The sequence below is a fragment of the Drosophila takahashii genome, chromosome 2L (assembly GCF_030179915.1).
Source record: "Drosophila takahashii strain IR98-3 E-12201 chromosome 2L, DtakHiC1v2, whole genome shotgun sequence".
Classification (NCBI taxonomy): Eukaryota; Metazoa; Arthropoda; class Insecta; order Diptera; family Drosophilidae; genus Drosophila; species Drosophila takahashii.
The window spans coordinates 17,945,035-17,971,260 of record NC_091678.1 but is presented as its reverse complement, the minus strand read 5'-3'; the positions used below and the strand labels follow the sequence as shown (position 1 = coordinate 17,971,260).

General features: G+C 40.3%; 2 protein-coding genes across 3 annotated transcripts in view; both read right to left on the bottom strand.

Moving 5' to 3' along the window:
• Positions 1-2,026: 2,026 nt before the first annotated feature.
• Cyp6a16 (Cytochrome P450 6a16) lies at positions 2,027-7,322 on the bottom strand. Its single transcript, XM_017157320.3, has 3 exons — positions 6,828-7,322; positions 6,161-6,734; positions 2,027-3,176 (listed from the first exon to the last, which is right to left on the bottom strand). Exons 1-3 carry the CDS (start codon positions 7,311-7,313, stop codon positions 2,734-2,736), a joined length of 1,503 nt encoding a protein of 500 aa, XP_017012809.2. The 5' UTR covers positions 7,314-7,322; the 3' UTR covers positions 2,027-2,733.
• A 2,833-nt stretch (positions 7,323-10,155) lies between these two features.
• Positions 10,156-26,226, bottom strand: part of DIP-theta (Dpr-interacting protein theta) — a 29,373-nt gene continuing 13,302 nt past the window's right edge. Inside the window, exons 6-12 of one of the 2 annotated variants that reach the window (XM_044394893.2) lie at positions 23,475-23,633; positions 22,060-22,188; positions 21,102-21,236; positions 19,212-19,361; positions 17,194-17,280; positions 16,875-17,138; positions 10,156-11,087 (exon numbers count right to left, since the gene is read on the bottom strand). In XM_044394893.2, the coding sequence (XP_044250828.1) occupies positions 10,888-11,087; positions 16,875-17,138; positions 17,194-17,280; positions 19,212-19,361; positions 21,102-21,236; positions 22,060-22,188; positions 23,475-23,633 (1,124 nt within the window). In that variant the 3' untranslated portion in view covers positions 10,156-10,887. Of the gene's footprint in view, positions 11,088-16,874; positions 17,139-17,193; positions 17,281-19,211; positions 19,362-21,101; positions 21,237-22,059; positions 22,189-22,373; positions 22,455-23,474; positions 23,634-26,226 lie in introns of those variants that run through there. The other variant, XM_070211647.1, reaches the window with a different exon arrangement.

Sequence of the window (26,226 nt, the reverse complement as noted above, 5' to 3'; positions counted from 1 at the left end):
ATAAACCGTCCGGAGGAAGCCCTGAGTTCTATCTATGCCCTTACTTTTCTTCATCAGAAACTTTTCATTGCGTGCCAATGCACTCGGGCCACAAATCATTTTCACAAAAAGGGTTCAGAATACACTCGAAACAAATAATAGAAATATGGTCCCATTTAAAATAAGTAATGACAGTTTACATTAATATTACATCTTAAAATCCCTAAAACGGGTTTTTATGTTAACTATGTTCATAAAAACGATAAATAAAAATATTATTAAAATTTTACCATTTGCATAAAATTAAGATTATGACATTTGCTTAAGTTTAGAATAACCGGTTACTGAATTTTTTTCAAAAATGTCACAGCCTAAGTCTTTAAGAATTTATTAATCAAAAATTACATGTTATATAAGTTAGTCTATTGGGATTAATTAAAATATAAATCATTCTGTACTCCTTTTTCAAAATTCCTTTTTTTGTGTATGATATACCAACTTATTTTCAAGATTTTTGTTTTGTTTCTTTTGCCTTGCTTTCTTGTTGGTATCCTTTTTCCCTAATATAAATTTTGACACCTGATAATTGCTTTTCACTTGCTTCCGCGTTTTGTGCTGGATGCGACGACGACAGGTGCAGTTCTTTCACCTGCCACCCCTACCGACGAATCACCTTCACGTCTTAACCCACCACCGCATTGGAACACCCCCTGCCCCCGATGATGGTGGCTGAACATGCAAAGCTCCAGGAGTAACTGGAGGACGAGGAGTATCTGCAGGATAGTTTGTTAGCTGCTTAACTGCCATAAATTATGACTATATTTTTGCTTTTACGGCGCCGTTTAATAGACAAAAGTTCTGGGTGAGTTATAGACGAAGCGTCAAGGTTGCCAACCAGTTTAGGAAATTGCCAATTAAAAGTCCATAAAAGGAATAATTATATGGAAATAGTTACAAGAATTTTTTCTGATGGTGTGCCTAAAATAGAGACATTAAGGTGGAAGGAAGAGAACTCAAAAGTTTCATATATATAATCTTAAGAATCTATCTAAATAAATTCATAAATTCAAAATATTTTTGTACCATTTTTCATTTGCGTGCTATTTATTAAATATTCCTTTTTCGAAATTATCACGATCTTTCCGAAAAAAGTATTTGTTTAGTACATTTATATTTCTGGCTGAAGTAATCCGATTCGCTTTATTTCTTCACAACATATTCTTTCGAAATATGTTTTTTAAAAGAACAAAACAAATTGGGATGTTTAAAAAATTTTTTTTTCATACATAGTTTATGGTTTTAATAATAGTTCGCGATCATAAGTTACGGATTAAAAAAGCAACTCGTTTTCCAAAGCAATATTCGCAAGTTGACTACTGGTTAAGACTAGTTGACTGTGTTAAATAAAAAGCTAGTGACGATCGCACCTTTAACATAGAAAAGTTTTGATATCAACTTTTGTGACGAACAATTACTACACATTCGACAACATAAACACATTCTATAAAATTGTCTCTTTCGGCACACTGGAAAAAAAATTTATTTTGTTTGATAAACTTTATCTTGAAGTAGACGGACTTATTTTTAAATTTATTATTTTTTTTTTTTTTGTATAATTATTTATTTAAATTTGTCTAATTTCTTTTATTTATAAAATATTATCTTTTAAATGTTCTTAGCCTCGCTCCATTTCTCTCAAGTTCTCTTCTTCGCTTTAAGCTGAATTCGCACTCTCTTACTATTGTTTATAATTCCCAATACGCACTTAGACATATGAAAGTGCTCATGAAATCGGGTGATTGGTTCAGTTGAATTTGTGGACAGTAATTGTCAAGTCGGTTATTGCAAAGTCGGAACATTATGGCAAAATATATTTTTTATTGGTGAAAAAGACTGTGATAATCTGGTGAAATAAAAGTACAAATTATTTAAGTTTTAACGATATAAAATAAATATACCCATAAATTTTTGGCCACAAGTGAGAAACTATCTATTTCATAAATAAGATTTTTGTGGTGAGTGAAAATACGGAGCTCTCCTCTTTGTTTCCGAAATTAGATATTTTTATTTCACGTATGCATAAATCCATCAGCGATTTTCATTTATTGATTTATGCTGCTCATTATGCCGGGAGTGAAACGTCTGCTTGTCCACAACTAATCACCAAAATGGCCAAAATGTTGAGACTGTCCACTGCTGGCACTTGTCACAGTTTCTCCGTCTACATGAGTGTCTCTTGATTGTGTGGGCAGCTCTGGTCATAAATTTAATATGACACCTGCAGGATGCAGCAGTCCACTGCTCCCGTGCCGCCCCCTTGGTTAAATGCATTATTCACACATATTTTGCTAATTAGCAAAATATTGTAAATGTTTGGATTTATGCAGGCGATTCACACACACTCAACGAAGGTGGTTGGGCGGCGTTGGGGGGCTGGCCATCCGAGAAGTGCATCAAACTGAACCGCAATGGCTTTTGGTCGGCTCACATGGCTGCCCAGACCCCGATCCCTCCCCTACCTCCCACCACCCGTGTCGCCCGTGTTGATTTAATGCCCATGGTGTCGGATTCTGGGATAACTGAGCAGTAGCCTTGGGTGGCAAATGGGTAGGAATGGGGACGTGGGAAGGGAGCTTTTGCGGCTGCTATAAATTTTGGTTTGGCTTTCAATCGACCGTCGAACGGGTGAATTTAATTGAATATTCTGCTGACGAAACGGCAGGCTGCGTTGTTTATTCCCGTCCCGAGTTGTGTTTACATTAGGCGCGACTCCACCGGATCGACTTGCAATCGAACGCCCCCGCTGGGCAGGAGTATCACGTTCGTCTTGGTGACAGCCAGCTGAGTGGGCGATCCGGGCGGCAGGCTGAAGCGGAAACGGCGGAGCAGGGCGATCAGACCCACCTTCACCTGCATCCGCCCGAACCGCAGACCAATGCAGTTCCGCGGTCCGTCGCCGAAGCCCAGAAAGGCGGTGGGATGTCGTTGCTGGCAGGCAGCCGGCGCAAACCGCTCTGGTCGAAATTCGTAGGGCTCCGGGTAGATCGCGGGGTCGTAGTGAATGGCCAGCACCGGAATATGCACAGTGGTGCCCTTCTCGAGGACGACGGGATCGCCGCCGTCGCGGGAGGGAATCTCGTAGTCCTCGGAGGCAAGGCGGGTGAGCGAGCTCAAGGCAGGGTACTTGCGGAGTGTTTCTAAAAAAGGTAAGTGAAAAAAGTTGTTTACTATTTAAATCATGAACATTATGAAGAGGGCAACAACAATATAAATAGACGAATGAAATTATTAAACATACAAATGAGCACTTGCTTGAAAAATCAACGGATTAAATTAAATTAAAAGTATATTTTAAACTGCTTCATGAAGTTTTTAAAAGCATTATTCAGAATACTCTTAAAAATCAAAATAAATCGCAAAAACCTTCAGCTTTGTCAATAATAGTTATTTAAATAGATTTGGAATACACAAGTTTTTGTATTTAAAAGCACTGACTGACTTTTTATACATTTTTTTCCTAATTGCAGGGGACTTCCAGAAGCCTAGCTTAACATTTTTTTGTAATTGTAATTCCAAAATAATTCTTGACACCTTTTAAATATGTAAAGTCTTTCATTAAAATTGGATTTTCGTACAGTAAAAACAAAAACATTTACTTAAAATTCTTGTTTGTACCCCAAAGGAACTTTTATAAAAATACTTAGTAGGGGAGAGTGGGGGAATTTCGTCAGCATTTTTTCAAAGCTATTTTTTGTCCATCTTGAGACACGTTATCATATTTCTATTTTTATTGTTGAATGCGGTTAGCACCAAGCTTTAAAATGTGACATTCCCCTATTTTTATACCCGTTACTCGTAGAGTAAAAGGGTATACTAGATTCGTGCAAAAGTATGTAACAGGTAGAAGGAAGCGTTTCCGACCCTATAAACTATATATATTCTTGATCAGGATCACTAGCCGAGTCGATCTAGCCATGTCCGTCTGTCCGTCTGTCCGTCTGTCTGTCCGTCTGTCCGTCTGTCTGTCTGTATGAACGCTGAGATCTCGGAAACTATAAAAGCTAGAAGATTGACATTTTGCATGCAGATTCTGGGAGTTCCTACGCAGCGCAAGTTTGTTTCAAAAGGGTGCCACGCCCCCTCTAACGCCCACAATCGCCTATATACGATTTTAAAAATTTCAATATTTCGGAAAAGTAAAAATGCAGTTTTATGGTGTTTATCAATACCTATCGAAATGTAGAAGAAATTTTTTAAATCGGACCATTCGTTAAAAAGTTACGGCAGATCAAAGTTTTTATCTCGATCTCCTTCGCACTTCCTTTAGCTGAGTAACGGGTATCTGATAGTCGGGGCACCCGACTATAGCGTTCTCTCTTGTTTTAATTAGCTTGGTGATTTATAAAAAAATAAAATGTAAAACCAATATACTGGGGCAATCTCACCACACAGGGGGGTAAAATCACCACACAACTGGGGAAATTTCGTCACCTGAAAAATGTAGGGAGTTTAACGCCTGAAAATATGCTACACTGATCAAGCGTACCATTTTTGTTGACGTCCTATATTTGTTGCTGCTGCTGGTAGTCTGTTCGTTAGCCAGCTCGTCAAATATAAAAATATGTATTTAAAATAGGTGCGAATTTACCCTTAGCGTAGAGTGGCGAAATTTCCCCAGACCGTACTTTTTTAGAAATAATTATTTTTCTTGCGAAATTAGGCGCGAAGTTAAAAATCACTGACGCAGAAATGCACATTATAGCACTGTGTATTATATAAAAAATCGTGTATCTTATTCCTTTTGAATTGTGGCATACAGAAAAAATTTCGTCGAGAACTAAATGTAGCTTTTGAACTGTTAAAACACATTTAATATTATAGCTTAATTATCTTGGCCTTCTGTGCAAAACAAATGCATTGGTTGTGTCTGGCCGTCTTGAAGGACTAAAACAAAAAAATTATATATTTTTACGACTTATGGATTCCGAGATATTGCAGGTGACGAAATTGCCCCTGTGACGAAATTCCCCCACTCTCCCCTATTGTGTATTTTGTTTTTGCTTTGTTTACTATTTAAAGCCTAGTACTCACTTCAATCAAAAAGCCAACGAAATGAAAATCTCCATACAAAATTTTGATCACAAAATTTTTTGCCTGTCATTTTTGTATAGAAATTTTCATTTCGTTGCTTTTTTGATTGAAGTGAGTACTAGGCTTAATAGTAAAACCACTGCAAAACAGTCAGTTTTATGTATTTTGTTGTTGTGAGAGTAAATATTTCATTGGCAAATCGACAATTTTACGGTCTGGGACCATTTTACTATTTTTCTGGTCAATTTCTGTATTCACATCAGTGCTGTCATTTTGTCCTCTTTCCGGACAGATCTGTCCCTTTTTTAACGACTTTATCCGGAAAAAAATTCAAACATCCCCTATCCGGAAATCTGTCCTTTTTTCAAAGATAAGGTTTTGAGTGTTATTTTTGCTAGTCGAAAGTGTATAAACCTGCTTTTATATGCTAAAACGCCATTTTAACCATTATTTTATATAGTTCGGCACTTTAAAAATAATTATTTTTACAAATTATCAAAGAGATGTAATGCAGTCGATGGACTGTCTTTATAGTACGATTTTTTCTGTAGCAAAAAAAGAGGAAAACACTTTAAAAAGTTCTCAATTTTTACTCTCAGCCTTTTTGTCAGAAAAAAATTTCATATTTGAACGACTCTTATTCGGGTTTGACGCAGATATTGCATTTTTTTGTATTACCAATATAGTTACTTGAAATGCTTTTATTATTTTAATAATTTTAGATTATTACGTATACGCACAAAAATTGACCATGGTAAAATGATCAAACGAAGAAGGTTGTGAGTCGGGCGCAATAGATCATTACATAATTGAATTTAATATAAAATCCATTTATATTAAGTAAATATATCACCCTTTGGTAAAAACAGAAAAATGGAGGCGCATTTACTTTTGTCCTTTTTTTGTCCTTTTTTAAATTTTTTTGTCCTCTTTTTCCCTGTTTTTTTTGGCTTTTCTGTCCGGTTTTTCAAGCTGAGTGATGGCAGCACTGATTCACATTTAACTATAGAGGTCTTATCTCTAAAAGAAGATGCACAAACACTGCTAGAGAAATTTAATCTCCGATACGTCGCACACAACGCACACATACCTGTGATCGTCTGATCCAAGTAGGGCATCTCCAGCATGGCCTCGTAGGTCAGTTCTCGGTGTCTAGCCATCACGTCGCTTATCTCCAGTCGCAGTTTCTGCTGCACAGCCTGGTTCTTGGCCAATTCGAATAGAGCGTAGCTCATGTTGCTAGAGCTCGTTTCGAATCCAGCCACGAAGAACACAAAGACCTGCGCGGCCAGCTGTTCCATGGTGAGTCCCCTCCCTTTCTCCTGGCGTCTGAGATCGAGCAGCAGGTCCATAAAGTCGTTCCGGCGGATGTGCTCGCGCTCCCTTAACTCGACCGTTTCGCGGACTATGCGAAGGAAGAAGTCGGTAATGTCCGGGTGAAAGATTCGAATCGGCAGACCAAGCTTGGCCAGCGAGCTGAGGTACGTCATCTTGAAGATGCGCCACCGAATGCTCTTATTGTTGTTCCGGAAGAGCCGACGCCCGACCTCCCGAAACTCCGCCTGCGGATCCTTGAGGCTATTGCACTCGGTACCAAAAGCGCATCTGCCAATCACGTCGGTGGTGTAGCGGGCCATTAGATCGTGGAGCTCTAGAATGGAACCCTGTCATCGGGTTGTATAAAATTAATTATTAACCAATCAGTAAAAATTGAAATTTTAATAGGCTAAGTAGTATTTCGGTTCCTAACACATTACCTGAGATCCAACTAGTTCCTCGAATGTCTCCTCTAGCTGCTGGGCCACCTGAGTAATAGTTCCAAACATGTACTTCATTTTTCCACTCGTAAATGTGGGTGATAACTTTGTCCGCAGGGCGCGCCACTCTTCGCCCTGAAGGTTAAACAGATTGGCGGTCAGCAAATCACCGTGAAAGCTTCGCCGGTCCACGAACTGGCCAAAGTCCCTGATGATCACCGACTTAACCAGGTCCATGTCCAGAACTACGGCCATGGGTCGCAAAAAGACATAGGTTCCTGCCACCCTGGCACTGCCCTTGAAGGCGTCGTAGGTCTCCTGGAGGAGCTCGCTGAGGTGCAACGACCGCAGCTTGAAGAAGTGCCCGAAAAGAAAGTGCGGTCTTAGCTGGGGAACTCCCCGCAGTTCCCAGTAGCTAAAGCGGTACCGCAAATAGCCCAGCAGAAAAGAGAGCAGGGAGGTCAGCAAAAGCATCAACAAGTCCATTGGAAAAACAATGCGCTACTGAGGCTGCAATCTCGCTGGGAGGTTCTTATAAACAAGAGACAATCTGGTCTCCCACTATCTTTTCTTTTTCATTATCTGTTCGGACAGCCCGAATATGGAACAGTCTGAAAAGTGACTGATGGTTACTTTCGTAAATATTGTAAATATATTTTTGTACCCAATTTCATGTCATTCATTTTAGTTTATGTATATGCCATACACATTTAACCAACGATTAGTTCCGGACATTTTAAAAATTAATAATATAATATTTAGTTGAAAAACCTTTGTTTTGCGTCTGCCCCAGTTGAGGAGCGCAGAATAATAAAATGTTCTGTATGTCTTAAAAACAGAATTCTTAAATGCTAATCTTTTAAAATATTTCCAAAATGTTAGACAAAAGTTTGTCTTTGGCTTTTCCGGGCACACTTTTTGAAAAACATTTTCTTATCATTTCGCCAGCGTTGGAGGCTCTGGGCCCCCGTAATACTGCGCATGTCTGCAAAATTTTGTATGACTACTGCTACTTTACTTTACACAAATCGAGTTCGAAAAAGCTTTCCTGGAAACTGACTTCACTAAACACAAGCTTTCAGAGGTTGCAGCTGTAGCTAAGGGAAAGCGCATTTATTTTTCAAAAACATTGTTTTACCAAAAGTTGGCAGACTATGTCCTTAATTTCAAATGTAAATACTAATTGTTTAATTTGACAACAGTTGTCAAGTCAGCGGTCCCTCGCAATTATGTCGGCTCGACAGTTCCAGCCAAAGAGTATGCTGACCAAAGAAAAACAGATGGATGGGAAAAGTGAAGAAAAAATGCACTGCATACGAAAGCGGGTAGGACAAAAAGCATAACGTATCAAAGCGCAAAAAAGGAGAGCCAAGGACCCACAATAGAAGCAGTTGGCTAAGTGGAACAAAAACTGGCTCGATGCTTTTTATTAAAGGTCAGAGTTGGCTTTAACCTGATGAAAGTTGGCTGCAAAGTGTTTGCACTGGCTCGATTTAATGTGCTGTCAAATATTAATGTTTAAAATTGATTGCGGCTTCGCGTCATTAAACCGATCAATGTCACGCGTGTGAAAAAAATGTCTCTGACAATAGATTTAAGTTGCAATAACAACCTCGAATTTCTCTTGCCGTATTTAATTACAGAGCATGTTTCAATTATCACTTTTATTAATAACACTATATAAAATTTGTCATTCGTATAGCATAAAATAAAAATTACCATTTGTCTCTAAAGTTAACCATTTGCACCATTGCTCGCTTACAAATAAAATAACAGATTGATCTAAAATACGAAAAATAAATTAACAAACTACTCAAAAAGATAATGGAAGACGGAGTTTAATAGTAAGATTTTTTTTCTCAAGACAAAAATAATTTCTTGGGGTTTTAAGAACTTTTTTCTGTTGCTATCCAGTCGGACATGAGCTCATGTGGTGATCCGTTCTTTATAGAATTTTATGTTATCCGTAGTAATCCATAGTAAGCCGATGTAACTTATTGTAATCCATAGTAAATCATAGTACATTTTACACCTCCAACATACTTCAGCAAGTAAAGCAACGAGCTGTGCATTTTTAGCGTCATTGATGAATAAATGTCTTTAAAGTACCCCAGCATTTTAGCATCAACAGAAATAAACCAATACGTTGCACCGTGTAGTTGAAGCACTCGGAATAGAATTCCCTCTGGTGAAAAATAAATTTAATAATTAAATAAACTAAATAAATAGTATTTGAGTTTTAGTTAAAAATCCAGAAATTATTTTTAAACATTCATTTAAAATGAAAAGTCGTTGATCCTAGAAATATATAATAGCATTTATTGTAATTTATAATGAGAAAACACAGTAGGAAGCCGCAAATAGCGATGCATTATAATGGAGCTCATTTCCGGTAATTTTTTAGTCTGTCTGCATATTTCCGGTTGCCTTTCCTTGCCTTTGCCTTACCTTCCCGTTTTGCCAACATACACACACATACGGATATATATTTTTATACGTTTTTTGACATACGGCACATGCTCTGTTAGCTTTATTAACTGGATCCTTTATTGCGGCAAAGGGCAGGAGGCCGAACCGAAGGCACAGGGCACTGCAATCGTTTCACATGCCAATTTTTTGCCATTTACCATGGCGTTGTGTGAAACTCGAGTCAAAATGCCATGGCAGCAATTTGATTTTTTTTCGGTTTCTGGTGTGCTTTTTTCGACTGCCGCTTAACTCTTCAACTCCTGAGAAAAAACTAGCCACGTTCCATTATACCCCCACGTCTCACACGCTGGCTCCTTTAATTGCCCACTCGACGAAGTTTATGGGGGCAGCAGCAGACATTTAATTTATTTTAATAATTATTTTTTATGTTTTTGCGCTTGCAGTTGCCCCGTTCTACTCTCAACTGCGCTTTGGGCTGCCCTCCGCTTTTTAAATTAAATTATAAAGTCGCGAGAGTTTTTTGTTGTGCTCACTTTTTTAATGAAAATGAAAAATGTTTTCATGTGGGTCGATGGTGCACAAATTCACTGGCAAAGTAAACAATGGCAACGGGTGGCGGGCTTCAGTTGTTTGGGTATAGTACATTTTGCGGTTCAGTAAATATTCGCTTTGGGGCTATTGCATAATAAGGGTAGCTTTGGAAACCAATTTTGACCTATTCTTCTTGACCCAAAACTTTTATTGAATTGATCGCACAAACCTGAAATCCTTATAATAGTTAAAAAATCAAATATTGTAAATATTATAACGACATTACCTTCAGATATTATGCTGTCTTTTTAGGACTGCAAATAACGACACGAGTTTTGTGTTAAAGTTTACATGATTTAAGACGGCATTTTTATTTTCTCTTAAATCAAGATGAAATTGTTTATGTAATATTTATTATACAGCTTGCAGTGCTAGGAAACTAAGCTAGAACAGGGCTTATAGTAAAAAATATTGTTGTCGACTGACCCCGGTGACTTAGATATAATGTCGGTTCGAGTCTCATTAGGTAGACACGTACAATATGTTGGTACTTATATTCCTGGCCCTCTGAGGATTGACTTACTTGGCCAATTGTTCGTGTGTTTCTTGATTTAAAACTTAATCTTAATAGTTAAACAAATTATTACTCTAAAACATCGATTATTTTCTGTCAAATTAACACATTTTTATCATACCGTCATAGTCGATTTTTTAACGCGGTTCAACTCATTTTTATTCTTAAACCACCAGTGCTAGTTTTTATAATATTAGGCCAGAAATATAATTAGCAACTCGCGTACTTGGCCTAAAAACATTTTTTCTTGATTTAAGCCCTTATGTTTTACATTCTAATACTTTGTATTTCCGTTGCGATTCCCAGTACCCACAATTTAATGCTCGATCCTTCAAATGGCCACTTAAATTTTAGATTTACCTTAAACATCAACAACTTTTTACAGTAAGCAACTTTCCACTTAGCACAAAAATAATAGATTTTTGACCAACACGATTTAAAGGGGTATTGCTTACGAATTAGTTTATCTTAGTTAGACTAACATCTGATTTCCATAAACGTTTTGTACACTTCTCCTCGAACAGCTTAGCCCGGCCACGCGCCCAGGTAAATCATCATTCCCAAACTAATCGAAAGGTCAAGGATCGAGAAGCCGGGAACGGGGCGGTGGGCCCAGCCCTTGAGGTCCTGCATGCGATCCAGGTCGTCGGTCAGGGACTTGGCATCGTGCTTCGTGAGGTGCGGACTCTTGCCGTCCGCCCGATAGGAGGCGCTGTGATCCGATCCTGAAAGCAGAAGATGAAGAAAAAGATGAAGATGCGAAAGAGATTTCAATGATTGATTAAAATATTTATGGTTCTTTTGTGGACTCTTGGCTTTTACTACACTGACTTAATCAAGCGACACATGCCTCTTTACGAGGCGCCCTTCATATTGCCGGGACTCGAATGTCATCAGCTGAATGTCCTTTTTCAATTATGCGCTTGCCACACGCCAACGAGCATAAACAATAGACCCAGGATGCGTTTATGGCCAGCCATTTGTACCAGGCGACAATGCGAAAGAGATAAAACGACCAACAGTACCAAGGGGCTGAGGGACGAATCCGAAGACGGGGGCTTCGAAGAGGACAGTGAGCTCAGGATACAGGATACACAAACCCAAACTGTTTGTCAACTGGCAGAGCAGAAAGTATTGCATATAAAAGGGACACAACTTTGCCTGCCCCACTTATTTATAACATTCTCACTTATACAGTTCCCTCTTCCCCATCCCCAATTTCTTTGGGAAAAGCGAAAGTATCCTCCGCCCTCCACTCGTCCCTGCTGGTATTTTGTTTCAATTTCACTTGGCAGCATCGAAAATTGTTTCGATTTTTATTGCTTAAGTGCGTTAAACCCTTGCGCCATGCATTCCAAGCAGAGGGGGCGACTTGTGGGTGTACATATGTCCTAGAGGACACATTGGGTTTGGGATCCGGATCGGGGGACCACGGAGTGTGCGGGAGGTGTGCAAGGGCTGTGTATTGTTTTTGCCATCAATTTATCGTGCAGTTTGTATTTTTTGCCAGTCGTCTTCCTTTTTCGGCTGTTTGTTTGCCCGGAAATCTGGTTCATTGGACATTTGTTTGCCTGTTGGGCTCGGCCCCGAATTGAATGGAATGGGGCGATTCGATTCTTTTGGCTGTCCCCTCGATTTGGCTCTGTTTGACTTTGACGTAAGGCCATTGGTCATTAGGTGGATGGCAAACAATTGTTTGCGGAATTATTCGAGATCATGCCTGGCTTGACCATATCAACCTAAAATATAAACATTCTAAGGACTTTACTTGGGTTGTGGCTTTGTAATTGGTTAGTGTTTAACTTGAGATCAAAGAGCAGAATTCAATTTGTTTTGTCAATTAATTGAAATTGAATATAAAGCAAGACAATAGAGTCGAATAAAAATCGCTTTGTAGGCGAAGTGTTGGTTTGTCAATAATAATATCTAGACCTTCTCATACATTTTTATAATATAATATTTTTGCATTTTTTTTTCTTGCAAAAAATGAAGGGTAAATTTTGTTTTTGAACCGCAATCTAAAAATAAGAACTTAAGTCTATAATTTTTAAATACTATTCCTTTTTAAAATTAAGGAATTAAAGTCAAGGACAGGATAGTAAAAACAGACAGTTTAGTTAAATAATAAAGGGGCTACGAAGTAAAGCTCTGGTCTCAACTAAAATGTAGAGGCGGTCCACATACGGCTGCATAGGTAAAATCGAGATCGAATTGAATCCTTCGACCCCGTTAATCGTAATCGAGGCAGTCGGACTCCATTGCATTGAACGAACTTTGTCATAACTATGAAATATGACCCGACGGCTGGCCCTTCATTTTCGGTCCATCCAGGGACTTTTCGAATTGTTTTTAACGAGAACCCTTTTATTTTTATAACGGAAATGCGCAAATTGCTTTGCACCGGGCTGGCTATGTATTTGTCAGTCTGTCTATGTGTGTGTGTGCGTCGGCGTGGGCGTTTGTGTGTCTCTGGTTTTTTTTTTTATTTTTCCATAAGCAGCTTTTCCACAAAACTCCTTTGCACTGCCATTCCTGGCTGGCGTTGCCTTGGTTGTTTTGCTGGCGTCTGCAAACATTTCCATGTGTGAAAGCCGGCAACACCAACACGCATCGAGGTCCTTGTTTGTGCCCTGTGTGTGTGGCTGATTTTTATTGACGTTTGAGCATGTGTTTATGGGGGTGTGGATCGGGGGTTGGGGGTTCGGCTGTTGGGAAAGTCCCAACGGTGTCTTTAAAGAGCTCAGGCGTAAACGGGGGCGGGGAGAAGGGTTGGCGACGAGAGCAAGCAAAGCTAAGAAAGCCCTGTTTGCCGAGGCAAAACGCTTTAGCTCAACGGAGGAGCACGCTCTTAAAACTACTCGAAACTTTAAGTAATTCTTGCATAATTCCCCGGCCGATCCGCGGGGAGCAATTGGCCTAATAGAAATAAACTGCGTATGCTTATGGAACCCACGTATCCTTATCCCAGGGCAGGAAAGTAAGGAAAGAGAATTAGATTAGAATTATATTATATTATAATTATATTATTTAATATCAATTTTACCAGTATTGCCTGATAAAAAGTTATGCGTATAAATAACTGAAATTTATCATCCGCATATCGATTTGACCTCGAAGTGTTCTTTTTTTGTGTGGGACAGCTTTCACACTTCGATTTCCGAGCCTCTGGCACTTAGACGAAAGTCATAAAAAAACGCAGCTGCACTCAGCACTTGAGACTCACTTGGTCCTGCCATGCGTTATATTTATTGTGCAGTTCTGCCACCTTTTTTCCCGACCCATTTCTCACTTCCCACTCGCGAAAAGGCCTGCTGCACCGATAAAATGCCCGCGGCACGCGATCGCAATTCGGTCGCTGTCTGTTGCATTTCATTTACTTCATCATTTTTCACTTCTCGCACAGAAGAGGGGAGGTGTTCGGACTCGGATGGCTTGTGCAAATTATAGGCAAATTATTGCCAGACACTGAATGCTGAAGTAATCATCCATCCAAGGTCCGAGGTCCGAATTCGAGTGTGGACTCCAGTGCAATCTTCTTTTATTGCATTTCCTTGTAATTTGTGCCATATTGTTTGTCTGTTGGCCGCACAAATTAAATATGACAGCGACAACGGAGGAGCAACCGAGCAACGGAGCAGCAGATCCGGCTCCTGTGGTTGATTGCAACATTTTAATGACAGTTTAAGTGGCGAGCCGAATGCAGCTGCAGCACTTAATGGGGACACCGGTCCTGTGGCCTCGGGCGAACTAAGCGCTGACCGAGAGGACGAGCAGCATTCGACTCCATTGATAATTGGAAATTGAATTTAATTGGCATGTGGACAAGTGCTGGCACATCTGGGCACTCGATAAACTCACTCGTCTAACTCGAAAATCACTGTTCAACGCAAATTGTTGTTTTACACCCAAAAAAAACTTGATTCGAAACGATGATCAATTTGATATTATGTGGTATCAATAACATGTTCTAAGTAGGCGAGTTCTCCCACTCACGACATAAGTTATGTCGCCATTTAGTCGAAATTTACTATGCGCATATCGATTTGATCCCGGCGTTTTTTTTTTTGTGTGTAGTCAAAACCAAATGGCGTGGCATTTTAGTTATCCCATTACCGTTTCCGTTACAGGTGACTAAATACCTTCTTAGTAATCTGTTTAGGTTTAATGACTAACTTCAGAACTCAGCTACAATTACGTTTTCAAAACACACAACGTGTGAATGTAATTGCCTCCTATTGAAATGTTGAAACACCTGAAGGCCTTGCATGTGCACAGGACAATGGCAATCAACACAATGCATTACAATGTGATGAAACGTAAACATAATGCGAATTGAAAGCCCACTTTTTTGACAAAAGCTTGAACCGAATTAAGTACAAACATTTGAGTGTTTATTTCAAGGGTTTCGCCTGTAGCAAAAATTTAAATATTGCTTAAAATACCTGTCGAAACGAAAATATCCCTAATGATAGCATCACTTTCGTTTCGTGCATTTTCATGTCCCCGCAAATAGATGGGCGTACTCTAAGGGGGGTAGGTATGTAGGGATATGTTGCTTTGGTCATGAAACTTTCGTTGTCGCTGGCTTGTTCCGCCTTAAAGTGTCAGCGGCCGAGCAAAAACAGTCGCGACATATGCAAAACGCGGCAACGATAAGCGAACAAGCCACACCCACTCGTACTCGTACTCGTACCCCCAGTTGCAGTTCCAGTCCCCGGGAATACGGGTGGTTATGCCATAGTATACCACCTACTGGCACGATATGTGCAACATCTAGCAGGTAATAAATCTAACTGTAAACGCAGCGCTTACGACGTTGCATGCAGCGCTTGAAAGTTGTCGTCATTGTAGCACCCGCATCCAAGAGCCCCATTTACACCCCCCTTAAAAAGCACCCGCCCAACCCCCTTTCAAATGGATGGCCATCCTGCGAGGGATGCAACATTTTTGCTGGCGTTTGCCAAAAACGGCGGGATAAGTTTGGGGCAGGGGGCAGGGAATGGGGCAGCTCTACCGCCTTGACGCCTTGTGTGCAATTTGTCTGCTATTTTTATATTGCGCTTTTTGGAGCATTCCCCATTCCCTACCCCCTCCCCTGGCACCACCCCTCTCATATTCAATTTGTTCGATTTGATTTTGTCGAGTGCATTTTATTTTTAGTCGAGCGCGTATGCAGAAAATTTCCACATCGCAGCAAAGGGCCTGTAAAGTTTTATGCGTTCGTCCTTGCGGAGGGGAGAAGGAAAAGCAGAAAAAGGGGGCAGCATTGTCGCCAATTGTGTGATCGGGAAATGCAGGAAATCGGAAAGCAAGTGTAAAACTTTATGCTTATCGATTGGCAGCTGCTCCATGGAGACTTTGACTTGTGCTTTAACCCGCCAGTTCGATAGTTTCATTGGCATCTAGGGCTAAATTTTCTACACTCCCCCTCTGGCCAAGAACAAATGGCAGAAGGTCATTATTATTTATTATGATTGTACATTACGACGGTCCGCATTAGCAGCACATTATAGCAGACACATTGTCAACTCAGCAACCGGCGGAAGATTCGATGGGGCAGAAAGAGATCCCGGAAACCTTCACTGTGGCGTGCTAGAATGTCATATTTTCCCTTACAAGGCGACAAAAAATATATACCAATGATACAAAAGCATACTTTCATAAGAGCTGGCCAAATATTTATACGCTTAGCAATCGATAGAGGGGTATATTCGACTATCAGATGCATCTTTCGATCGATTTTAATATTACTTACTTAGAAATGCTTTATGGATACTATCGAAAGTTTTAAAATTTTGGAAATATCCCAATATTGATGGTATCGCTAAGCAGAATAAATTAATTGTACATTAAATGTTGGTGTTTTTTAAGATTAAAATAGGATTTTTAAGTATGGTATTTTAAACATTAAGTATCAACATTGGACAATGTACAATGTGGCTTGATTTTCCTATAGGTGCTATGACTTAAGGCTTAAGTTAAATTTTAAGCTTACATTTTCAATGAAATGTGGTTTTGAGTTTTCCTTTGTTGTTTTATTTTGTCGTTTATTTTCTCAGTTTTTCGATAGTATCGATAATATCGATAATGACTATCATTAATTGCCAAAGCTAACAATGGGCCCCACTTTCGATGTTTTGACGACCCTATCTCTTTTTAGTATGCTATTATTGACGTCAGGTCTAGTTCTTGACAAATATTTAAATGGATAGTAAAAATTTGAAATATTTACTAAAGTTACGGTATCCGTCAGTCCAGCCATCTCGACCATGGCCAAAGTTCTCTGGCAGCTTGAGCCAAAAGTATCTATATCTAACAAGTGGCGACAACGACATGCCAGAGACCCTTAAGCCAAGCAGCTAAAGTCGTTATGATTTGTCATAAGCATAAAATAAATGGCGAAATATTTATGTGCTGCTACAGCCCCCAGAGAAGGAATTCGCATCGATTGCTGAGCCGGGAGTGGCTTAGATGGCCGAATCCCCGGGGACTCGAGGGGGAACCCGACTCACCGTGGTTTTGCTGCTGCTGCTGGTGGTGCTGCTGCTGGTGGTGATCCCTGCCCCGCGAGGAGGAGGAGGAGGAGGAGTGGTGATCCTGCGAGTTCCACAGACTGGACGTGGCCCCCACGAAGACATTGTTCAGTCCATGGGAGGACTGATCCGAACCCTTGTTGTTGGCCTTGCCGCGCTGCAGCTTCGTGTTCTGCTGCCCATTGTTGAAGTTGTACGGATTGCTGTTGCTGTTCTGGTTGCTGTTGCTGCCATAGCGTTGTTCTGCGGTTACTTAGATGTGAGTGGGTGTCGGGGATTAGGAAAAGGAGGGCCTCACCTTTGTTGTACTTCACAAGGACCACGGGCACCGTGTTGATCGAAACGGTCGGAGCCATTGTCGTTATCGTGGTGGTCTGGGGAATATCTGAAGGGGGCGATAGTTCTGAATTAGCGATTAAACGGTGACATTAAACCACGTGAACTTAAAAACTGATTTTTAAGAAGCCTAGAACCTTTGAAATCTCATATATTTAAAACATAGTTCATATTAGTTACATTAGATACCGATTGATACAATATAAAGTATAAATATGATATGTGAGTATGAAATATAAATATGAAATATAAATATAAAATATAAATATGAAATATAAAGATGAAATATAAATATAAAATATAGGTAAATATAAAATACAAATATGAAATATAAATGTGAAATAAAACAAGAAAGGAAGCTAGCTTCGGCCAGCCGAAGCTTAAATACCCTCGCAGAACATTCCTATTAATTAACAAATCGCAAAAATGTTCAATTAATTTCATTAATCTCATTAATTTTCCGATCGTTCCTATGGCAGCTATATGATATAGTCGTCCGATTTTGATCAAATTAAAATTGAAATTCGGAAATATTTAAAAAGAGTCATATCCTAGAGTAGAAGATAATACAATAAAAACCAAGGAAGCTAGAATTTATTTCCTATTACTTTTCCATTAATTTTCCGATCGTTCCTATGGCAGCTATATGATATAGTTGTCCGATTTTTTAAATAATTAATTCGAAATTCAGAAATATTTAAAAAATAACATCCCCAAAAGTAGAAGGTAATATTTCAAAAAACACCGAAGCTAGAATTTTTTTAACGTTTTCTTTTCCGATCCTTCCTATGGGAGCTATAAGATATAGTTGTCCGATCCGGTCGGTTCCGACATATATACTACCTGCAATAGAAAGAAGACTTTTGGGAAAGTTTCATCCCGGTAGTTTAAAAACTGAGAGACTAGTTTGCGTAGAAACAGACAGACGGACAGACGGACAGACGGTCAGACGGACAGACGGACAGACGGACAGACGGACAGACGGACATGGCTAGATCGACTCGTCTAATGATGCTGATCAAGAATATATATACTTTATGGGGTCGGAAACGTCTCCTTCACTGCGTTGCAAACTTCTGACTGAAATCATAATACCCTCTGCAAGGGTATAATAACATCCCCAAAAGTAGAACGTAATATTTCAAAAAACACCGAAGTTAGAATTTTTTAAAGTTTTTTTTTCCGATTGTTCCTATGGGAGCTATAAGATATAGTTGTCCGATCCGGTCGGCTCCGACATATATACTACCTGCAATAGAAAGAAGACTTTTGGGAAAGTTTCATCCCGATAGCTCAAAAACTGAGAGACTAGTTTGCGTAGAAACAGACAGACGGACAGACGGACAGACGGTCAGACGGACAGACGGACAGACGGACAGACGGACATGGCTAGATCGACTCGTCTAGTGATGCTGATCAAGAATATATATACTTTATTGGGTCGGAAACGTCTCCTTCACTGCGTTGCAAACTTCTGACTGAAATCATAATACCCTCTGCAAGGGTATAAATATGAAATATAAATCCTGAAATTCATCTTTAGGTGAGCTTCAAATGTTGGTGATTGCTAGTCATTTTCCGGGAATTTTCCATATGTCTGCCCTTCTCTACCCGAGTGCGGAGGAAAGGTGGAAGGATTATGGCCCTGAATGGCCTGCTGCTCGTAAATCAATCACTGACACTGGGGGAAATGGTCACCTTCGAACTCCAGCTGACCCTTTTGTTTTGGGAATTTATCAGGCAACACACACATTGCTGTCGGCTCACGCAGAGTCATTGACTTAAATTAATTAAAAGCTCCGGCCGGGCAAATAGTTTGCGCCTAATTGCCAGGGGCGCTCTGACTTATGGTCATTGTTGTTCGGGCTGTTTGAATTGTTTGGGTTTACGGTTACGGTTTCGTTTGTGGCCATTGTATTTGCTATTGGCACTGTTATGGCATTCATGTATGTAGTTATTGTTACTTACGCCAATACTTACGGTACAGTTTGATCGCGCCGTCAGTGTCGCCCAGGGAGTTTTTGGCCACACATCGATAGGCCCCGAAGTCCTGGATGTCCACCTCGTATATGGTCAGGCGCATGGTTATTTTATAGCCCGACTCAAAGGTTTCCGGCACAAAGCGCTCACCTGAAAGGGGAACGTTTAAAGGGGTGAGAGGACTTTCTAACCGCAGTGCACTTTGACCCCTTTTCGAACTGAACTCTGCCTCTCAGCCTCTCAACTTCTTGTCAAAGTAATTCAACCTGCTAAGAAAAGAACTTTTGCATTCGCCCCGGCTCAACTGAGAAGGGCTTAGCTCAGCAGACCCAAGTTGGTCCTGGCATCCTGGGTGGGTTTTGGAACCCTCCCCTGCAACCCCTGTCAAATGGTTCGTTTTAATTTATACAAAAACAAGTCTGTTCCTTGGTATTGTTGCCTGTCCCGTTTTTGTTTGTCATGCAGGTTTTGATTTACGTTTGATGTCGGTTAGATTTAGTAGCACTAAGCCAAGCATTACATTCTGTCCAGGTTCGGTAATTGTTATGCATGCCGGTTGGGCGACTGATTACTCCAGCAAAATGCCATTGTGATGGCCCGAGCAGAGATGTAGATTTTGGTCCTGGGCTTGATTAGAAATAATTGGGTTTAGGAGGCCGAGAAATCGGGGAGTAATCTATGTATGTATCTAACTTTCGGTCCGGTCACTTTCGCCAGCTAATCAGAAGGCTCTTTAAACGGCTTCGCTTGGCCGGTTTTTGTTACGTTTTTTTGCGGTTATGACTATCTCGAAACTAAAACAGAAAACTCCATTAAAAATCCAACGGCGGTTGGACAGTTGCCGGCAACTGCTTCTGACTTGAGGTCATTTTCAATCACTTTTTTCCATTTTCTCCGCTGGCAAAAAACAACTTGAAAATAACTGGAAAAAAGAAGAGCGCAGCGACTGCATGTCCGTGACTTTTTCCGCCGGCCTCTATGCCGATGACGATGCCTTTTCCTGACCAGTCCATCCTTCAGTGGGTTGGAGGGGGGTTAAGTGGAATGGGGAGTGAGTGGGGTCCCGTCGACCACCGCAGTTATTCTGCGACCGCGGATTCGAGTGTTCGGCTGAATGTTTATTTTTTCCATCGCCTTTTACTAGCCGCTCTGCAGCACTTTTTGTCATCGCACTCAGTCCATTTCTCAGTGAAGATGAGTGGGAGAGTTGAAGAGGTTAAATGAAGAGATGGACCCATCCATCGTTAAAGGCCCTTAGAAAATTAAATTGAACGTACTAGATAAGAGGGGGACGCGGAGAGGCGAAGTGGAACCTGAGACTACTGAAATTGAACTGGGCATAGGACACCGTTGGGGGATATAGTTATTGAATTAATAACCTTACTGCTAAGATTTTAAACCAGCACTTTCAGGATTGCACTTTCATTGAAATGTTACCTTATCTGCCAGTTAAGTTTTAATGGCACATTGATAGTTTTTGGAATGAGACTTAGAAGACCATAAATAGCATCAAAGTGCTTATTATATCTGATGAAATGCGAAGCCCTTAAAGAATGGCTGCCTAAAGTCTTTCGTAACATCTAGGGTTTTAAAATCAATTCTTAATATAACGACACCTTCTTTAGTGAATGAATGAATCGATTAGACTTACGGACTAAAAATATATTGTTCTTTACTTTTAGAAACATATTACTAGTTTGATAGCTGAAAGTTGTTTGTCCTTGAATTAATTTAGAGCTCGTATATTATCGATATCTCGATATTTTCACAGTATCGATTCGATAATATAGAAAGGAAAAACACATATTAAATAAAGTTAAATAACAAACAGTCAATATTTTTTCAATATGTATTCCAAACCCATTTTAACTCTTCCAAAAAATCACTTACCTGGCACGATTATCGTATCGTTCTTCATCCAATAGTTGATGGACTTGGGATACGCCTCCGACTGGCATTCCAGCGTTATGTTCTGTGTGAGGGCAGCGCCGACTAATTGATTTTGTATCCAAATCATGGGGGGAACTGGAAAACAGCAGAGAAATGCCAGCGTCAGGCGTCAGAACGAGGATAAAAAGCTGATGGGAAATATGTGGGCCGGCGTTTGGCGTCCAGGTGTGGAATGTTTGAGCGATTGCAGGGAACCGAGTGGGCGTTCGAGAGAACAAAGAATTCCCATTTATAGAGAAATTCCGTTCGTTATCGTTATTGTTTTTCTAGTGCTTTATGCTGCCGCTTGGCAATTCGCTGCGGTTGCCATTTATTGTTTCCAACTAATTGCTTTTTAATTTTATAGCAAAGCCACAAAAAATGCTTTGCAATCGAAACTGAAGCGAACCGAACCGAACCGAATTGTGGTTGGCTAACCGGAGAGGATTTCTCCGGAGCAACTTCTTAAATATGTGCCATGAACTTACCTAACAAATTGTTGAGCAATTTTAATTTTTATTTAATTAGCGAGAAGGAGCCGGGCAAAGTGCCCTGAAAATGCTAACTAGCTGGGAGGGGGAAAACGGAGAACGGAGGCTGGCACACACTTAATTATTTGCTTTATGCTTGGCACCTAAAAAGTATACAGCATTTTCCAGCCACCCCGCAATGGGAAAATTAAAATGCAGGGCATATTTAGCATGGCAAGATTTCGAGTGGGGCTTTGTGCTGTGCGACTGTGTGTCGCAGTCTGTGACTGTGTCTGGTGTTTGGTGTTCTCCACTGCGGTCTCGTCTGGAGCACCCTGCTCTCAGCTCCCTGCTCCCTGCTCCCGGCATGCGGTGCCAGTGCCTGGCGCAGAACTATAAATATTTAAATATGCTAAAATTGATGGGCCCGCCCCGCCCCAAATACTCACAGTGCACAATGAGCATCACACGCTTGCTGACTGTTGGCGGGATGCCATTGGAGGCGATGCAGAGATAGGCGCCCATGTTCAGCCGGTTCACTTTGGCGATGGTCAGGAAGGATCCGTTGAAGGCGACGGCTGGGGATGCAGATGGAGATACGGAGCAGATAGAACGATGGAGTGCGATTAATATCGAAGGCAACCGATGGGCATATCTATGCTCGCTGTCATATTCCCACAGCCGGCTTATAAGCCGGAATGTCTACACCCACGGGAATCCCCCTCAGCCCGGGGAAAATCTCCATACTCGAGCACACACTCACACACGGAGTCCAAGTTGCTCCGGCAGCTAATCATCGCGTTCTCATTGCTTATGCAACTCGGAAAATCTCAGAGCACTACGAGAAAATTCCGTCTTCCATGGAATTTTAATGTGCCATTTAAAATTTTTAGAATGCATTGGTAGACTGCCTCGACAATAAGATACCCGCTTGCTTCTGTATTGCATTTACGAATGCATATTTACATTTAGTTCTAACTGCATATTTACGAGCATATGAGTTCTGAACTCAATTCTACTACAGTAAACTTACTTAATAACAATCTTTAACAAATTAAATTGACTTAGTAACATTTTTAGCAAAATACAAAATTGTACACCTAAAAAAACATCGGGATCAAATCGCTTAGTTTTATGAGTGGGTGGGAGAAAGACACAATCGAAATTCAAACTGGCCTAAATATGTTATTACATTTTGAGCATATCGAATTGAGATGCCGCTTATCAAGTCCCAATTGATAGCACAGAATACCAAATTGATCATCGTTTCATATCAAGTTTTTTTTGGGTGTATGAAAAAATTGAATTTAATTAATATTAGATACACAAGACTCAGAGCGCAGTTTAAGTTCTAAGAACACTTATTGAAAAGTATTTTCGTTAGTGCATGGCTTGCACGTTGGCAGGATTCAACTGAGGCGAAATCCTCCTGACAGCAGAGCTGTAGAATTCAAATTGCACATATTCGACATGTTTGCTGGGTATGCCATCCTGACTCTTTGCCTTATTGCGTCCATCTTGTTTGCTATAAATCCTTGATATTTGGCAATAAATTTCTGAGCACAACACCTCCTGGTCGAAACAAAACCTCAAGCCGATTTTGATCTGGTGCACTTCCTTTATCTTATTTTAATTACAAGTCGCTATGCATGCAGCTATTAAGGGCGCTCAAGTGCCAAACAATCAAACCATTTTACTTCCATCCACCGCAATAAAGCAAATTATGGAGCCCCGATTTGTTATTATTCGAGCAGCTGGCGACCCCCTTAACACCTCGGCACACACGAGTTAATTACCGCCGAGTGGAGAGTAACTTTAAAATGTTTTGTAATGAAATTTAATGCGGCGGAAGCACGCGACTCACCCTCGGCCCCATTTGGCAGCGGTATCAGTTCGCCACCTTCGCGTCGCCAGGTTATCGTCGGAGTTGGCGATCCCGTCGCGGCACACTTGAGGGTTACGTTGGAGCCCTCACGTATTACCATATCGGTGCTGGTCGGATAGTCCAGTATGTCGGGGGGGACTGAAAGCCCGGCGAAACACGTGCGCACACGTTGTCGGAGATACAAAGTTTTAAAGCGGCATATTATTCATACGCAGCGTGGGACAGCGAATTGTGCGGCGGGTTCATACAGTTTACAGCAGGTTCAGATCCAGTTTGTTGGCGGCAATGAAGTTGTTGGCATGAAAGAGGGAAAAGGTAATAAAGTCGTTGTCAATGGGTTATTTTGGATGCTGGAATATTTGTAAGGGATTTTGAAAATAAAACGATATTTCTGTTGAGACGAAGCCTTAATTAAATAAAATGTTTAATTTCTGCTTCACGCTTGACAGACCAAAAGGTAGCTCGACAATTTCCAAATACTTGCCATTTTCATGCCATAGAAAATGAAGAGCTTTTCGTCTGTATGCACCTTTTGCGGTGCATTGCAATTAATTATAATTTTACGCTCGACTATTCTGCACTTGCCAAAAAAGTAGAAGTAGCAAACTGATAAAGAAAGTGGCAGAAAATTAAAGAGACCCAAGACAAGAGCAGGGTAAAAAATAAGTAAAAAGGTAAGTCGTTTTTAGTTTTGTTTAGATTTTTGAAAAGTATGTTTTCCTTGGTCCCTTCTCCCTAAAATAGAATTATTGCCTCTATTAACAGCACTTGATTTTCCTTTATTTCCTTTGATTTCCCTCGCTGCCGCAAGCTTCCGTTTTACAGGAAAACCAAAAAAACCCAAAAGCCAAGTTATGACTCACACACAATGCGACTTCAAAGCCTCCATGCCAACAATGATGTGCATGTTTTACAAAATGTACTTTGACTTTTCACCCGGCCCACACTCGGCTGTACACGTCATGTCCCACAAATTGAATGTAGGCTCCGCTCCAGCTGCTTTTCCCTGTGTTGACTTTTCCCCTAATAGCCCGACTCATGTCACAAAAAGCTATAGCCGCTACATCGGTGGGCGAAATAGGTGGGCTTTCTTTTCTTCTCAGCTGTTATTGTGCGTTGATAAGTTATGAAATCAGGTGAAACGATGCGTGATTAAATTGGCGCTACAGAAATTAATTTCAATTGGATTGAGATGACGGCAAATGGCAGATATGAGTTTGACTGATTGGGGGATTATCGATAAGAGCTGTCTTTAACAGCTTAAAGAACTAACGCCTAACAATTCAATTTGAAAATCGCCCCCAAAAGCTGGTTTAATACACTTTCGGTCAATTCATAAAAATGAGACAAAACACAATCGCATTTGAAAGTATCACCAATCAAAAAATTAATTCGTTTTCTCCTGTTTTTAAGCTCTTTTCAAATCAACTCGTCGATTTCTGCAGCCCCAGTGCAACTCTTCTAAGCCCATTTAACCATAGGCAAAACGTCAGTGAGAGAACATATTGCTTTATATAAATTATTCAATGCCTGGCTGGCTTCCACACTGATCCCCATACATACGGCTGAACAAAAACAATCATGGCCAAAAACAACAAACAAGCCGACAAACAAGGCAAAACAAGCCCGCAAAAGTTCAGCGCCGAAAATCTGAGAAAAATACGGGAAATTTGTTCCAAATTTGTTTGCCCAACGTATTTTTCCGATGTTCGCTTCTTTTTCCATTATGCATTTTAGTGAGATTTTTGGCGAAAGAGGATTAATTTAGTCACCACCTAACACTAGCTGCCGAATAGCACTGGCTTATATCGAATATAAATAAATTGTGCTATCGAAGCTACGCGGAGCCTTAAAAAGGGCAAATTGTATTGTGATGAAAAAAGCTAGAATGAAGCTTTTAATCAAAATTAACATCTTTTTATTAATGCCTTCCGTATGTTTATTATAATAGGTCCGATCAGGTCAGAGATCAATCGGAGCTTACTTTACGCGTGAATTACTTTTTTCTATATGAATACTTTTTAATTTCATTACTTTAATATGTTTCTATCATAAGCAATCTATACATTTATTTAGTTCTAAATATACTTCGTAAATTTTAGTCTGCATGTTGTAGGTACAAAAGTTAGTTCCGATTTTCAAGTTCAAATTACATAAATATTATGATTAAGGTGATTTATGATTTATTTATTAAGGTAATGGCAATATCCGGCTCCTCCTCAGGATGAGGTCACTACTTATGCTTATACTTATACAATACATTTTCCCAACCTTTTCCATCCACTCTTTATATCAGCTTACCCTTTTACATTTACGGCGGACTGGCTTATAAGTTCTGATCACTTTCACGCCGCCGTTTATTTGCTTATTTCGCGGTGTGGAAAACTACTACAGCGATGACAACAATAATAGTTGGTTGCCATCGCGTGGGCTGAATTGGTGGGCTGTGCACGGTGGGTGTGGATGCGGATAAATGTGGATGTGGGTGGAGCACTGGGAACGCGCTGAAAAGCATACACCACAAAATCGAGCACTTTGTCAGTGGCAGCTGGAAAATCCGCGCTGATTTAAGGCGGCTTGCCATTTTGCTTATGGACTTAGTGCGGTTGTGTGTAAATTACTCTCCTGGCAAGCCGCTGTTGTGCTCAGTGTATCGGGACGAGGACGACTGGGGTCCTTAATGAATTTCAACATCAATGAAAACACAATCAACCAGAGTGGTTACTTATGC